The 16,566-nt window shown below is 40.9% G+C and overlaps 3 protein-coding genes across 3 annotated transcripts; 2 read left to right on the top strand and 1 right to left on the bottom strand.

The window, feature by feature from the left end:
• The first annotated feature begins 17 nt into the window (after positions 1-17).
• Positions 18-2,424, top strand: LOC108104441 (fibrinogen-like protein 1). Its single transcript, XM_017210502.1, has 2 exons — positions 18-1,135; positions 1,594-2,424. The coding sequence occupies exons 1-2, from the start codon at positions 18-20 to the stop codon at positions 1,757-1,759; spliced, it is 1,284 nt and encodes a 427-aa protein (XP_017065991.1). The 3' UTR covers positions 1,760-2,424.
• On the bottom strand, positions 2,412-13,234 carry LOC108104500. The gene is made up of 5 exons (XM_017210615.1): positions 12,470-13,234; positions 4,874-5,104; positions 4,220-4,564; positions 3,773-4,165; positions 2,412-3,716 (listed from the first exon to the last, which is right to left on the bottom strand). The coding sequence occupies exons 1-5, from the start codon at positions 13,079-13,081 to the stop codon at positions 2,742-2,744; spliced, it is 2,556 nt and encodes an 851-aa protein (XP_017066104.1). The 5' UTR covers positions 13,082-13,234; the 3' UTR covers positions 2,412-2,741.
• A 511-nt stretch (positions 13,235-13,745) lies between these two features.
• Positions 13,746-16,250, top strand: LOC108104609 (endoplasmic reticulum junction formation protein lunapark). The gene is made up of 6 exons (XM_017210783.1): positions 13,746-13,891; positions 14,008-14,237; positions 14,310-14,442; positions 14,733-15,159; positions 15,476-15,652; positions 15,887-16,250. Exons 1-6 carry the CDS (start codon positions 13,865-13,867, stop codon positions 16,051-16,053), a joined length of 1,161 nt encoding a protein of 386 aa, XP_017066272.1. The 5' UTR covers positions 13,746-13,864; the 3' UTR covers positions 16,054-16,250.
• The last annotated feature ends 316 nt before the right edge of the window (positions 16,251-16,566 follow it).

Genomic DNA, 16,566 nt, shown 5'->3' with positions numbered 1-16,566 from the left:
GGAAAAATAAACCCGGAATGGGTTACAGTATTACAATAAAACTAATCATTATGCTGCCCTTAGTCTATTCCCTTCAAGTTAGTTCAAAAACAAAGTCTACCAAAGCTCCCTTAAGGGAGGTTTTACCCACTAATGCTACACTAATTGCAAATGTGACAGTGGCTCCTGTTCCGGCAAAACTAGCTGAAGTCCATATCGATCAACATAAAACGATTCGAATAAGTAAGGATGATCTGGACGATCTCCTAGATGTTTATATGGGTAAAATAGCTGAGAGCGCCGCTACTATTAAGGATAAGGAAAATGAGATAAGCCAACTACAGACCAAGGATCAAACGGATGACGAGCTCCTCCAGAAGTTTGAGAATCTCACGCAAGTGTGTAGTGCCCAGAACATTTCACTCACGAATGTAATCAAGGAAAAAGATGAAAAGATCAAGGAACTAGAGCAAAAAGTGAAGATATATGAAACGCGAATGAAAAGAAAGCAGCACGTTTTGACAGAATTGAGAAAGTTAAATGAATCTAGTGCTTTGCTAATCGATCATTTCAAGGGAAAGGCTACCTACTTTGAAAGAAAGTTCCGGGAGAAGAAGGATGACCTCCTGGCTGATTGGGAGGCAGCAACTACAAGCTGTGTGCCCTTTGGTCGTTCCCCTGGAATCCACTTAATACACCTGCCAGGATTCCTGCCCTTCTTGGTTCCCTGCGAGGGACAAACTGCCGCCGGACCCGGCTGGACTTCCATTCAAAGAAGATTGGATGGTTCTGTGAACTTCTACCGGAACTGGGATGCCTACAGCAAGGGTTTTGGCAAACTTAATGGGGAATTCTTCATCGGTTTGGAGAAACTACACCGCATGACTAATTCCCAGCCTCATGAGCTGTATATCAGCATCAGGAGATTCGATGGCGAGACGAGCTATGCCCACTACGACGACTTTCTTATCGGCAGTGCAGAGGAAGGCTACGAATTGAAGCTACTGGGTCACTATCAGGGCAATGCCAGCGATGCGTTGCGCACCCACGACAAAATGAAGTTCTCGACCTTCGACCGGGACAACGATGCCTTCACGCACATGAACTGTGCGGCTCATCACCAGGGCGCCTGGTGGTATGACTTCTGTTCAAGGAGGTATGATTTATCCTATCCTCACTTTCAAAACACAAATTTTTGAAAGTTAATACATCATTGATAGAAGATATCAAATACATATATTCCACTTTAAATTGTCATTCATGCTTATCATATCAGATACGATACTATATTCATTGCATGACTAATTCCCTAAAATATTTCATATTTAAATAGATTTTTCTGTCACCCATTAAAATGATAATTTGAAAATGTGATAGTGATAACTTTATCTCTATAACAGCATAAAATATCAAAGGTTTTCCCTTACCTTAAAAAAAGTAATTAAATAAATGCAAATATGACAGTTTTTGATAAACATTTATAGATTTTTTTATTGACTTGCTTTTCACGAACTTTATAAATTTTAATTACATTAATAAAACATTTTTAGACACAAACATTGAGTAATCAAAATGATTTATAATTCAAATTTCTATTAATTTTTCACTTTACAGCAATTTAAATGGCAGATACTTCAAGGGGGAGGTGGATAATCCCCAGAGCATCTACTGGGAGCCATGGTACAGCTTTCGGTCTTTGAAGTCCGTTCAAATGCTAATACGGCCCAAAAGCCAAATGGAGCTTAAGGACCTGCCCAAGGCGAAGCGACATCCAAGATAATTACTAATTATTCGCGACAACTAAGAAAGGCCATAAAATTGAACTATATAAATCTCACTTGGTTGGCATACCTATTAATCTGTGTTACTTCACCCTTCGACACCCCCTTTCGACAGTTGATTAGATTTCGATTTTGTTTACAGCCACGGTCTTTTGGCCAGTAATTACTCCGTTACAGTTCAGTGGACGACGCTCTTGGGTGCTTTTTGTTTGGATTGGCTTGGCTCGCACACAAGTCATTGGGTGCAATTAATTTTCATTTTCCGCCGTTCTCGTAATTTGCTCTGTGTTGCAACAATTTAATGAAATCTAATTGAGTGTGTGCATTGGGCCGATAAAAATGAAATAACTCTGGGAGATTCTTTCGACTCATTCGTCACTTGCACTTTCATCGTGGCGACTGACGACTGGAGCCGCTCAATTGGAGTCAATAAACGTTCGGCAAATAAGCCAAAGGGGCGGTATCTAAATTAATATCGATTCAGCGGAAGATTTACGACTTCGGCAAAGAGTTATTCATACGTATAGTACATTCCAGTTTATCATGGAAAATACTAATTCGCACTGGTTGAAACCAGTTGCCGGCTCTTTCGACATTCTAAAATATCTTTTTTAGTTGATAAGACAGAAGTAAATTTTACAAATAAATACATTCATTAAATATACATGGCTATATATTTTTGGTTTCAATTTCAATGACTTTGGCATTCGAATCATAAACCAGTTACAAGCATTCTACAAATGGCCAGCTAATCGTCTGATTACAACGATAAGGCTTACAGACCACTTGAGTAGCAACACTTGGAGCCATTTATCAGACATTCTTAAATAGAAAATAAATAGTTTACTTAGTAATAGATTATCGATATGATACTACATCTAGACTGCGATATCGTTAAGTACATGGTAACGCATCTAACTCTATACAATTGCCTTGTAAACATTGTAAAGTGCTGAGGAGAGCCTTAAGTGGCTGAAGGTTCTACTTGTCGTCCGTTTGCCCCTCGGAGCTGTGCTCTCGCTTTTTGTGCCATCGCAGACTGGCGAATTGTGCAAATCTTTTGTTACACGGGCTGCACTTGTACTTCTTTACCGCCAAATGCAGTTCCGTGTGCTTCTTGAGGTTGCCGTAGGTGGTGAAGGTCTTGCCGCACACCGTGCACAGGTGCTTGCGGATCGCCCAGTGGGAGTTCATGTGATCAGTGAAGCGGTTCTTCTCGTAGAAACCTTTTGCACAAATCGGGCAGTGAAATGTCGACTGGTTAAGGTGCCGGCGCCGGTGGATGTCGAAGAAAGACCACGTCTTGAAGGATTTGCCGCATTGATCGCAGATGTATGGTCGCTCCCCGGTATGGGTTCGCAGGTGGATGGCCACCTCCGTGGATGTAGCGAAGCGCTTGTCACACATCTCACAAGCATATGGAAAATCCCTTCGATGCCGTCTAATATGCACCGTCAGGTTACACGGCATCTGGAAGCCTTTTCCACATAGTGTGCATATAAAGGGATGGGTGCCATCATGTGCGGATCGATGCACCTTGTACTGATCACAAGTCTTCACGAGCTCCGAGCATATATCGCAACGAAAGGGGCCTATGTTTTGGTCCAGAAACTCAGCCAGCTTAGCGTGTAGCAAGGGAACGCTACTGGATTCTCCTGACTCGGTGAGTATCTTTCGTTTTTGGGCCGAAAAGTCTTTTCTCAGTTCGAACAAGGTCTTCTCCAGCTGCTCTGCATTGTAGGATGTGTGATAGGTGCTGTTAATCTCATCCAACATTTGACTCAAAGCCTGACCACGATACGCATTCGAACGAAAGTCCGGATGCTCTACATCCCACAGAGCCGAGTAGTTGCGGTAGATCTCTACGAACTGCAGTTGGTCCTCGGAGTTGTCAAACTGTATGGAGGTGGCATCAATGAACTTTGTCTTCTGCGATGTTTCGACCACTCCAACTTTCTGGAATATATAACAAGTTAATAAACTGCTTATCCATCATGGATCAATCCAACTACCTTGCTTATCTTATTAAAGATCTGCTCTTGCAGTATGGGCTGCAGGAACTCCATTTCATCGTAGCACCACAGCTTGGGCAGATACAGACCCTTGTGCTTGATCACCATGCGCAGCTCCTTGCGATAACGTGTCCTTAGCTTTTGGATCTCATTGTAGCACTCCTCGCCGCTCAACTCGTAGTTGAGTTCCTCTTGCAACTGGACTGAGATGTCCCGGAACAGCTCTTTTTTGCAGCACCTGGTGTAGTCGCAGTGGCGTGGATTCCACAGGCATTCCAGTCGCTTGAAGGCATCCAGAATGAAGCTGAGCACCTCGTGGTACAATGTGGACTTGCTGGAGGATTCCGCATCCGTTTCGCAGGACTTTTCGCTCTCGGTGCTCTCATTGGAGATCTGAAAGGATTGCGTTATTTTTTATCTGATCTATCTAGGATCTGGTTTACTTACCTTAGCTTCCCTCTCGGCTCGCCTGTTTTTAATGATGTGCCTGAGGAAATTCAACCTGTCAAAGTACCAAAGCCGCGACTTGTACTTTTCACCAATGGCATTCATCTTGTTCAGCTCACGGCGGTATCTGCCCTTTAACTCCTTCAGCACAGAGAAGATTTCGGCTCCGGTGAGGCGCTTATGGCAGATAGCTTCCAATGGAGCAGCCAGTTCCCCGTAAACACTCCGCTTGGCATTGTATTTGTAATCGGGATGCTTGGGATTCCACAACTTCTCCGCGCGCTCGTATTCCGCCAAGAGACAGCCAACAAACTCACGATTGCGCTCCAACTCCCGACGAGTTTTCTGGAAAAGTTAAAATATGTTAAGTTAATTTACAACCCATTGCAATAATTCTCCAAATTCTAAAGTAATAAATGGCTAAGCTTTTTCATATAAATAACTTTACTGCGGGTAATTATTACTTAGCTACTTAAACTTGAAGTTGTTAAAATTATGTCGAAGGAACTGAGTTACGGAGCTAGACTTTAGGTTTAATGTCAGACTAAACATGAGATCCAAGGCCAAACGAAGGTTATCTAATATTCGAATCTAGGTTAGAGACACCCCTAATTCTTCTCAGATCTCGTGAAATCCGATTTTCTATTTACTTACCGATTGAAAATCCACGGAACTCGTTGTACTGTTCGTTGGCGAGTTGGGCGGCACTGGTGTGGGGGGCGTGGCTGGCGGGGTAAGTTCCAGAACATTCTTCTCCGGTTGCTCAATCTTTTGCTGCTCCGGTTCCTCTACCTCAACTATATCCACCACATCTACCAGGCTCTCCGCCAGAACCTCATCTTTAGCATTCTCGTTTTCCGCCTGACGAAGCTTGCGCTGCAATGCCTGCATACGAGAAATATAAATATTTCGCATAAATAAATAAATTTGTAACAGTTGCCAAGTTGAACATTGGTGGTATATCTCGGAGATAAGCTGTGCCCACATGCCACATGATCTTGCCCGGGGTTTATCGTGGCGCTGGAAATCGTACACAGAACAACACAACTGGTAAACAAAAAGGGAAAGTCTGCACTTCAGCTCCCTGGCCCTCGTCGATTTTAGACTCTAGATTCTCGATTCTCGAATATCAGCGGCTATTGGCCTTTTGTTTCGTCGTCATTGTTCTTATCGCACTTCCATATAGCCTGACTTCTATACTCCCATAAAATATATATACATATATATTCTCGTTCACTTGTTGCTTGTATGTACTTTTTGGGTTCCCCTCTCTGCAACCTCATAGTACTTCCCTCGTTAACTACTCATATATAGTATTTGGCATAAGATTATATTCTATAGCCTAGCCCCCATTCATGTGGTCTTCGAATAACTCAAGGCCATTGGCTATGTAAAAGTATGCCAGATGTTCACAGTAGGGATTAGTGGGTTAAATACGTTTTTTGGGTTCATTATCAGCTTCATTGGAGGGTTACTAATCGATGGTTTGTAACCCTAAAGAATGAAATCAGAAATTATAGTTCACTGATTTTCTTTCTTATTTCAAATTTAAGTTTCATACATGACTAATTCCTGTGAGAAACTTTTACAAAACTTCAGTTTTAAATGGTTTTAAAAACATTCTTTCAGTGCTGCTGCTTAATTTTGTTTATTGTTCCCAGAATGGAACCCGACCTACCCTCATATACTTGAGAAATGCCGTCGATAAGGTCCCGGAATGCCAGCGACCTAATTTAGAATTCGCAAAGACCCAAATTAAAACCGAAACGAAATGCAAATGTTTTGTTTCGACAAACATTGCATACGATTAGCAGTTCTAACCGGTTAACAAAAATAAAAGTAAATGAAACTTCAAATACCCCCCAGTTAGGTTTTAAAATGAAATCAAATTAGGAATGTCTCATTAAATTATTAATCATTGATGTGGATAAGTTGGAAAAGCGATTTTAACTTTGATGGGAAAATATATCCAAACAGAAATAACATTAGGAAAGGGTATTTAGTGACTTGGGTTAAAACTTTGTTTACTTTTTAAGTTTCTCGCTTGGCTATAATTGGTAATTGAAGTTGTCGCCTGATTGTCTTGAAATTGAGGCGACTCTCGTCAGTGACCACACAGCAATTGTCGATATTTTAGCCCAGTCAATATATTCCAGTTTGTATTAGCCCCCTCCCAGACGGGCCACCCACAAAAGGTCGATAACGCTAATGGGTCTAGATAAAGTGAAATGTGTTCCAAAGGCATTAGGAGTTATTGGCTATTTGTAGTTAATGTTTTATTAATTGAGCTTGCACTTATTGATCCAGGTGTCCCGAAGCTCAGAGTAATATATTAAATTTACTTAATTAATGTTAATATATTATAAATAATGGAAGTAAAGTGGCTAAAATAGATAGCACTTGCATTTCCGAGTAATGGAGTTTGTTCTCTGTCAAAGGAACTACAGCTGTGCCCTATTAATCAAAGGGGAAACAGAGGGTTAATAGCCTACAGGGCGGCTGATTAATCAGATTATATTACAACAGAAAGGTACGATGCCACCAATCAGTCAACCATCGAACAGGCAGGCCAGGGCCCTGACCTTTTGTGAAGCCCGTGGAAAGCCAACATCACTTTACCGGGCTAATTGAATAACTGTAAATTGCAGAAGGGGAAAAAAAAAACAGCAGCACGAAAAGCCTTGGCCCCAATTAAAAATGCAATTTCAAACGTCGAAATGAAAGTTGCGCCCTGTTTTTCTGTGGCAAAGCGAGCGAAAAACATTTTCATTTCAAGCGACTGGAACTGGAGCTGCTGCCGCCCTGCTCCTTGACTCGGGGGTCACACCCACTCGAGGCAAGGACCTGAAACCACTCAACGCCCTGCGGAAAGGTGAGCAGAGTAAACCCATTAAACCGAGCAACACCGCTCCCTGTTGACCCTGCCAATCCTTCCCTGACGTTATGTTGCTGTCTGCCTGGCAACGGGAAATAGTTCTATATCCCAGCTCTATTGCATTACATTGCATTCTAACTCAACTCAGCTGAGAGCTCGGCGGCATGCGTTCATTTCTAGTTCATATCGAATAGTGCAAATGTCTGAACAGCTGCTCTATATCAAATTATTTTCATCTATTCTATTGGTATTTTAATAGTTAGGGTAGAGGGAGGGTATATCGCGTTTTCAGGGTGTTTATAAAGATAGTGGTTTTTGCTTTACATTTACATTTACATTTCCAACTCACCTACTAACTATTTCTATCTAAGATTTTATCGTTTTATAGAAATAGGTTCATAAAAACATTATTAATATAAACCTCTAGCCTCTAACCATAATTTCTTTAGCCCTTTCTAGGGTATTCCCATGATCGTTTCTCTTACTTAACTTTCCCGTTTTTCCAATTACTTTTTTCAAATATTGGTGCAACAAAAGACCTAGAAATTTTGTCGAGCAGAGAGTGTGAGGTAAACAAAGGCTCGGCTAGCTTCGAATCGCTGACCATAGAATGTTGGTTTAGTCTGTCCCGTTTGGCCCTAGACATCCACGGTTAGTGGGGTGTGGCTGGGTGGACAGCCTTGCTATAGCCGCACTCCGTATGGTATTCTCCGTGGACTGACTGCGTCACAACCAACTTGTGTGTTTACCGAACACGCAATTGAAATAATTGATCCAGTTAACAAAATTGCATAAAAATTCAATAAACAACAACAGCAGCAGCAGTAGCAGCGTTAGTGTAGGAACAATATTCCTTGTTGTACATAGTTCCCTTGATGTATATTGAAACCCGATCTCGCAGAGCAATCTTATTGAGTTAGTTCAGTGTTTTCCCCCTTTATGTTTATTTATAAATTGCTCAATCGAAGGGGGTCGAAACTCGTTAGAACTGTCAGTGTCTTGAAAGTCGAGCCAAAGAACTGGGAAATAATAAGAAGGCAAAGGGATCATTCGTTGGAAGCCATAAATTGATATTTATATAACCACAGAATGGATTTGTTTGGAGTTTGATTTTTTTTAAGAAGAGTGAAGGAAAAACAAAAGAACTTTATAAGGTTCTTTGACAAGGCTTTCTGATAGATAATAAATTTGAGTCTTAATAAATAAAAGGTTGCATAATACCCCCTAAAGTCCAACTTTTTCGATTAGCCACACTTGCAATGCGGTCTTTATCAAAGTCAGGATGGCCCATGGCCCCAACAATGCCAGTCTAGACCACTTCTGAGTGCGAGCAGCTGCGTCATCTGGCTCTTCAATTGAAAGCTATTGTTTATTGCATTTGTCACCCATGGCAGGCAAACTAATATGCGGGCAATCAAAAACGCCTTTGAAGATGATGTGATGTGCGATCCGACACTGAGCTGATGCTTTGAATTAATTAAAGAAAACTCTTATTTTGATACATTTTCATTGCAAAAGGGTGATTATCGTCCCGCAGCAAAGCACCAATTAAGACAAGGAATGTGGAACATATGTATTGTTAAGCCTTGAAACTTTCAAGGGGAATGTAAAGAACGACCTGGTTGATGTGTGCAAATAAAAGATTCATGGGAAAGCCACCATTAATACACCATTTAATAGCATTGTAAGGCTTTGGCCTCAAATGGTGTCACTGTACCTCGCCGTCGCTCTGTTTGATTTGGCGGCCCAAGGGGAGGGCTTTAATTGATCGAAACCGAGGGCTTTTGGTAAGCGTCTTGTTTTCCAATACCCATAACACGTATGTGGGTTTAGAGGTCCCGGTAAATTTTCCCCATTTTTGTATGCTATATAAAATTATAACCTCGCAAAAGCCATATGACAACGAAACAAAGCCCAAACGACAACGACGACAACATGCAAAATCCGGGAGAACACGAGACTCAAACGTAATAAAGCCAACAACGTGAGCTAATAAATTATGAAGAATATTTCTCTTTGTATTTCTTTCACGCAACCCGTGGCTTGGTTCGGCTCGGGGTTTTCGTTTGCCTTTATGGTAATGGCCATAAAAGCATAAAAACTCGTCCGGCCACCACGCCCAGATGGAAGCCTACCGAAACCAACGGAAAATAAACCGATAGGAAACCCTATAGAGAACACACACACAGAAACAGGAACCGGGAAGCAAACAAAGCTAAGGCCAGATTCACATATAATTCGGGTGGCATTAAGTGCAATCAATTTTTTCTGACAACAAAAAACAGAGAAATACCCCGAAAAAATGCGCTTGCCACTGTAAAACTTAAAACAAATAACTGCGAGTCAGTCACAAGGCTGCATTAATTAAATTAGACTGATTATAAAACCGCCTAAACTGATCGATCAGGGCCGACTTGCGGGTGGAAAGCCACCAAAAGCCCCACTCCTCCAGACATCGTCCATTTGCCGAAATGTTTGGTTAAACTTGTTAATTATTTAATAGGCATGGAAATGTTGTGGCCGATAAAAACTGAAGCACTGGCTGTCAGCATGTCCTCATTTTTGCCTTCTGTTTGACCATGATTAACGTTCACATAAGCCGAAACTTCCCGAAGATTTTGAAAACAAATTATCGCCTGGGAACATTGAATAAACGGAACGCATTGATACGGTTTAAGATTAGATTATGTGCGATGATATATGGAAGGGTTGGTCGGTGCACTCAGAACTTTGATTTTAATGGATTACCGATGATTTAAATGGGTTCTCCACTTTCTGATAGTAAAATCAATCTAAAATAAATAACTAATCGAGGGTGATATGTTCAGAGAATTCCAGGGAAAGTTCTGGGAAATACTTTCATCATTTGAATGGCATTCAACTTGAAATTTTTCAGTAGCTAAATCCAGTCCAGGCAAATAATCATAGCCTAACAAGTATTTATTCCGAGTCGTAGCTCTACTTGGACAATGATTTATGGTCTGTGAAGGTTTTTATGGCAGGTGCTCTAAAAATTCCAATTTACAAGTGTTTAAATGAACATTAAAACCTCCTTAGTTACGTTTTGGTCGCGCTTTCTTATCTCTAAGCCATTTTCAATAGCCGGTAAATATCGACAAAAATCTAAAATTATTTTATTACCCCTCAATGGGCGATATGATAGTATTGAGAAGGCAGAGCGGGACGGAGGAACTGGACTGATTGGGTTGTCTGGGTCGGGCGACGACTTCCACGATCGATCGATGGGACGGACGGACATATGTACGTATCTTCAATAACTTAAAGTGGCGAGAAAGAGCAGAGCGTCATCGATATTGTTTATGGGTATAAATCATAATAGGTAAAGCGTTTACAAGTGGTTTGAACAGGAAACCAAAGAGCAATTGCCTGGATTTCCATTGTAAATTACAAAGAAGTATGCAAATTGATAATTATTATTATTTTCACTGCTTAGAGTATAGAACCTGTACCACTGTACCCATAAATGCTTACCAAATCGAAGCTTAGATAATATTCCCCTATTTGTTTACCTCTTTGGGGTCTAGATAAAGACCATGTCGGCCGACAAGCTTTCCCAATGCTGATAATGGTAGAAGCCGAAAAAAAAGTAACAACGAAATCACCAATAATTTCTATTGCAAGCAGCCTACGGGCAAATAGAAAATGATTTTTATCAACATTTCAATTTCTATTTCCGAGATATTACAGCTAACTCAATGCCCCGGATATCGAACATGAACGATAATGGTCGACCAACATTCTGCTACTGCTCTACGTAGAAAATACCCTTATTTGTCTGCCTTTTATCTAAGCTACAATGACAACAAATGCATCCAAAATTATTACTCATTAATTATATTTGATCGTACTATTTTCCTTTAATTATCATTAAATTAGCTCGTGTGTGAACATATTATTTATTGGCATTTACATTACGTCAACGGATCTCTCAGCTATTTTTGGCCAAATGAAAACTAATGCAATCGCGTCATCACAACTTATTGGAGAACTGGCAAGATTTCCATCTTTATTTTTGATCGTTTAAGACTGATTAACACCTAAAAGATTTTGGTGATCACAGTCTGAAGTGCCTGTCAAAGCACAGGAAACAATTCAACTTATTGACATATTTAAAGTACTTTCTTGTACAAAAATTGTGAAACAAACTGTATACAGTAAAGGCTAAAATATATATCTTAATATTCTTTCTATATCCTACGATATGCGATACCAAAACAAAATTCTGTATCTGTCGCGTTGACATAAATAATCATTTTAATTACCATTTAATAGGCATTTATTTTTAAAATCCCAGCCACAGAGCAAAGGCCTCCAAACAAAGAAAATATGACGAGCCATTTTCCAAAACATTGAATGGCTGTGTCCCAAATATCGAGTGTTTTTCAACCTCATTCCTATATGTATATATCTTTTTTTTTAGCACATAAATCGCTTTGAATGTACAACAAAAGATATGGCTGTTTTTTTTCCTCGACCCAGACATTTCCATGTCCACAAAAAATGGAACAAAACAAAAGTGAAAACCTGAAGAAAAAGCTGAAAATTGCGTCGCTTTGGAAAACAACAAAAAAAACATTGAAAATAGCAAGGCAAACTGACAAACTGACTGAATGGCGAACTGACGAACTGACAAATTGACGAACCATCCCCTCCAAAATAAATAAAGAATAAAATAAAAAAGAGAAGGAAAGAAAACGGGACTTAAAAAGGGGAAGAGGAAAACAAAAGAGAAGCATGAGCGCGCAAAATGCGCGACATACTTTTTTCCTCAATATTTTGTGTTGTGTGCCATTGCGCCGTTATTTTGAAGGTCAAGTGACCAGGGGTACCTTCTCCGGAACTTGGTGCGCCCACCACCAACAACACCCCTCTGCAGTACCCGCCTCTGCCCTTCGCACACCGAACGGAAAGCCGTTTTGCATTACAAAATCGCATGAAAAAAGGGTAAAGCAAAAACTATAGACAGTGAAAGACCAGTATGGAAAACATTATCAACGTATTTCTTATGATCTTTTGGTATTTTAAAGAATGTTAAAAAGCTAACGCTTAGAAAAGATTGTTAGTTTTGAGAAAATAACTTCTAACAATTTTGATTACGTATTTGATTTCTATAAAAAAGTTAAACTTAACGAAATATTAAATCGATATTTTTTAACTACACTTTTTTATAACAATAATAATGGGTTTCATTCAGGCAGTTAATCCAAGTAATTTGAGAATGTACCGTTAAAGTTACAGCAAGGGAGTAATTTTTAAGGCCTAAGGGTTAGTTATGAACCTGACCGTAATTACCGTAATGTAGCGGGCGTTCACTGTGGCTAGGAATGTGGGCACCGAGCGGGTGATTAACTTACCACGCGTCGTGTCTCGTACCGCGGTAGCAATGGAGTTGGATTCGGTGGTGGAGCAATGGGTGGTGTGGGCGGAGTCATCGTTACCACCTCCTGCAGTACGGCCAAGGTATCCAAGTCGAAGGACTGCAGACAGTTCCCTGGTAGCTCGTCACCCGAAATGTCCGCGGAGGGCGGCGGCGAGGGTGGCAATGGATTTTCTACAACGTAGACCAAATCTATTTCTGGTTTTTCAGGTGGTGGTGGTGGTGGTATATGCACTGTGGGAGTTGACGGAACAAGGCTCATTAGCTGTATGTCCATATCGGCCTCCCAGCTGGATTTCTTTTGTCCCTCCGGCGGATATATCACCGGACAGTCGAGCTCCATTATAACCAGATCAGTTTGGTGGTTTTTCTCCTCCCCGGACTCATAGCGCCGTCTCATGTCCTGGGTGTGCTGTTCACGGATATGGTCCATAAAAACGGAGAACTGCAGGCAGATCGCCGGACAAAAGGAGCAGTTGAAACCAAAACTTTGGACATCCGGCGAAGCGGTGATTTCCCCGCATTTGCGAAAGAAGGCGTAATCCTCCAGCTGCCAGTTCGAGGATTGCGACTCCTGCAGCGGCAACATGACTGGGTTTCCACTGGGGGATTACCTCTCACTCAAGTCTTTAAATTTTCCGAATTTTTTGGCGCACTCGCGACGACGCAACTGGCGCTAAACCGAACCGATACGGAGAGCTTTCCGATTCAACCTGCGATCCGATCCAAACAACCGGCAAATCTGAAATGCAGAGTGACCGGGGCGGACGCCTTCAAATATACCGCCGGCGGTTGGTGATAATAGTGTGACCATCACGCAATGCTGCCAATATACCTAAATACTCTGAATAGCTACACTGAGCGAAAAGTTACCCATAGAGCATTACTTTGAAATAATTATAAGTTATAGTACAAAATCTGAATAAAATAGTTGTGTAGTTATAAAATTAAATGCATACATACATAGGTTTAAAATGGTATAAAATGGTATATAATATAATATATTTTTTTTTAATTTATTAAAAATTAAATAAATATTAGAGATATACATTAAAATTTTTTTTGTTAAATTGCTTTAATGTAAAATGTTTAAATTACAATTTACAATAACACCTCTCCCCCTTGGATTAAGTCTGTGGATGGTTTCCAATAAGATTTTTATATTTTGGTTTGAGTCCGACATATTTCCGAAAGTTTTCTTTTTGGTATTTTTAGTATATTCCATCGGTATCCCACACAACGTATTCGAAAGGTACAGCCACGGTCACGCTGAGCAACAAATAATTCCTAGGCAAGCGGGCGGTTAAATGGCAAAATAAGCCATTTAATGTTTAAGTTTGTTCCTTTCTAGTTAAATTTGTAACAATACAACATGGGTTTCGTGCTGTCCAAGTTTCGGGTGCGTATAACTGATAGACCACCTACCAGTGTCCATTCCCAAATGCCAAAGTGCTTGGGAATATATTAAGGCCTGCCAAAAAAATATGTGTCGTCAAACCACAAATCTAATTATAGAAGGAAAAGTCTACGGAGACGGTATTGGAGGGACTGCAGACGCAGATCCAGGCGTTGGAGAAGTACATGATCAACACCGAGGAGCGAAAGCGGCGGTTCGTAACCAACTTTGTGGCAATTTGTTTGGGCGCCTATGTCGTGGGCTTCGGACTCTGGTACTTCTTCTACTTCCCGCCCACAGTGCAAGAGTGCTTTATGTACCTTGTGCCGCTGCTTCTCTTTCCGATTGTGTGAGTATACCATAGAAAGATTCCTAGTTCGCCTGTTTTTAAACTGACCTTGATCTTCCCCGGCATCTCTAGCATTATCTTTCTGCGGCGACTGTTTACGTGGTACTTCCAGCGGAAGCTGAACAAAAATGGCGATAAGCTGTCCCGTTTGAAGGAGGAGAAGCGCAAGATATTGGAGCAGGTCATGGACAAAGAGACCTATAAGGTGGGATTCCCCTTACTTATTCTTTTTAGCATCAGCTTACATCAATTGAGATTACTCTTATCTGAGGTTTGAATATTGTATTTACATTTTAAGTTTATACATATATGAAAGTGCAGTTCAAGACAGAACTCAGATAAGAACTCAAAACTTGTGAGGTGTTAAAGTGCTTTATTTACTTTTCTCTCTTAAAAGGTTTTCTTTCTTTTATATTTTATTATTTAAGCCCTAAGACTTTTTTTTAGTTATATAAAAACCATAAAATCAGAAGTTCATACCTATATCTTCCACAGGTGGCAGTGAATCTCCTGGAGCGTTTTGGCGATAAAAAGCAGCTCCGTATCAGTGGTCCGCAGACCGGATCGACGCCTAGCCGCCCGCTGGCTGAGCGGACTCCTCAGCCTGCCGCTGCTGCCGCCAGAATTTCAACTGGTGGTGGACAGCAGCAACGATCACTTGCTCCATACAGCAGTGTATATCGCAACAATAACAACATCAACACTTCTTTGAACAGCAGCGTCATCAGCACACAGTCACTGGCACCGATGACGTCAGCATCCCCACAATTGCGCGCTGTTCAAGAGCTACGACGACGATCGCCATTTCCCATTGTGGATGATCGATCACGAAGTGCCCTGGATCGAATCGTGGACTTCATCGTGGGTGACAGTCCAAAGGATCGATTTGGCATGATCTGCAAGGAGTGCCACTCCCACAACGGTGGGTTATGATCACTTGTTAAGAAGTTCTATAGCTCGAAACAGAAACATATTGCATCTAGAAGTTGAGAAACCGGTTAGGCTTTCGCTTTCATTCCTATTTTGGCTAGATTTCGCCAAAATACTTGAATAGCTCATTTAAAGTTGATAAAAAACTGGTTTTCAATGTTAAATATGTAGATTTATACGAATTTATATTCCTAAACGTTTTTCTATTATCATTTTTGTTTCCCCTTTTGCTCTAAATAATCGAGTTACAGAACTTCGCCTTAACTTTGAGGAATTCCAATTTTTTGACCTATTTGTGTATTTTACAGGAATGCTGCCTAAGGAAGAGTATGAGTACACTACCTTTAGGTGTGCCTTCTGCAATGTACTTAACCCAGCTAGAAAGAAGCGACCCGTGGCACCTCGTCTATCTCTGGAGGAACCCTCGGAAACCGCAACCAAACGAAACGACAGCTCAGATAGTGAATCATCCGATGATGACTCTGGTATGTATACAATATAAAGGGAGAATCGCAATATGAAGTCATTTCATTGAGTTCTTTGTTTAATATAACAATCAGTTATCACCTGCTACTGCTTGCATGGTGATGATTTGCTTACCAAATAGATATCGTAATTACAAACTCACGTTTTAGTAGCGAAATTGATTTACATACTTTTAAAATCGCTTCTCCCTATTCTCACTTAGAACTGTATTTTAATATTTGTTGCATTTTCAGATAAAGAGCCATCAGCACGACGAGCCCTGCTTCAAAATGTGCCATCGAGTGAACCTGATATGGATGCCACCACCGTAACGGAAGACTTGGCAATGGAGACTGATACACCCGAGACTGGATCAACTGCCGCCGAGGACAGCAAAGCTGAGTTGGCTGCCAGTTCCTGAGGGCCCACCACCACCACATCGATATGCACCTCTTAGGCGCCAGTTAAGCAAAATTTTTGGATTATTTGCTTATTTTAGCTTACTTATTTAACTCATTTTTATTGGTAAGCGAATTTGAATAAGAATCATCTGTTATCATGAATTTATTGTCGAAGAATGAATACATTGAATGGAATACATACATAAATCTTCGAGTAGCCAACACTTTCTTTGGGTCAGCCACCTTGTATGCCCGAGGTGTGGGCGGCAGCACACCCACAACTGTCAGCATAGAAGGAAATTGATAATTAAAATCTAGACAAAATAAGGCGACAACTAATGGCATAATAATTTAAAGCACGCCGCGGCGTGTGACAAAAAAGGCAAAACCGACAACGATGGCGATATCACTTGGCCAGCAGCGATACTTACCTACTTGCTTGCTTACTTACTTGCTTACTTACTTACAAGCGCGAGAACACACACATGCGACTGTCCGACTCCAGACTAACACTGCATTATGCGAACAGTCAA

Source organism: Drosophila eugracilis, unplaced genomic scaffold (genome assembly GCF_018153835.1).
Source record: "Drosophila eugracilis isolate 14026-0451.02 unplaced genomic scaffold, ASM1815383v1 contig_1765, whole genome shotgun sequence".
In the NCBI taxonomy this organism is placed as follows: domain Eukaryota; kingdom Metazoa; phylum Arthropoda; class Insecta; order Diptera; family Drosophilidae; genus Drosophila; species Drosophila eugracilis.
Note: the sequence above shows the minus strand (reverse complement) of the source record. Positions and strands in the feature narration are given on the sequence as shown.

Excerpts from the sequence above, each read along its gene's own strand:
- LOC108104441 (XM_017210502.1), top strand. The coding sequence starts at position 18 with ATGGGTTACAGTATTACAATAAAACTAATCATTATGCTGCCCTTAGTC. Across the intron at positions 1,136-1,593 it reads TATGACTTCTGTTCAAGGAG|CAATTTAAATGGCAGATACT; the intron begins GTATGATTTATC and ends TTCACTTTACAG.
- LOC108104609 (XM_017210783.1), top strand. The coding sequence starts at position 13,865 with ATGGGTTTCGTGCTGTCCAAGTTTCGG. Across the intron at positions 13,892-14,007 it reads TCGTGCTGTCCAAGTTTCGG|AAGGAAAAGTCTACGGAGAC; the intron begins GTGCGTATAACT and ends ATCTAATTATAG. Across the intron at positions 14,443-14,732 it reads TGGACAAAGAGACCTATAAG|GTGGCAGTGAATCTCCTGGA; the intron begins GTGGGATTCCCC and ends TATCTTCCACAG.
- LOC108104500 (XM_017210615.1), bottom strand. The coding sequence starts at position 13,081 with ATGTTGCCGCTGCAGGAGTCGCAATCCTCGAACTGGCAGCTGGAGGAT. Across the intron at positions 4,166-4,219 it reads GAGCCGAGAGGGAAGCTAAG|ATCTCCAATGAGAGCACCGA; the intron begins GTAAGTAAACCA and ends CAATCCTTTCAG. Across the intron at positions 3,717-3,772 it reads TCTTTAATAAGATAAGCAAG|AAAGTTGGAGTGGTCGAAAC; the intron begins GTAGTTGGATTG and ends TATATATTCCAG.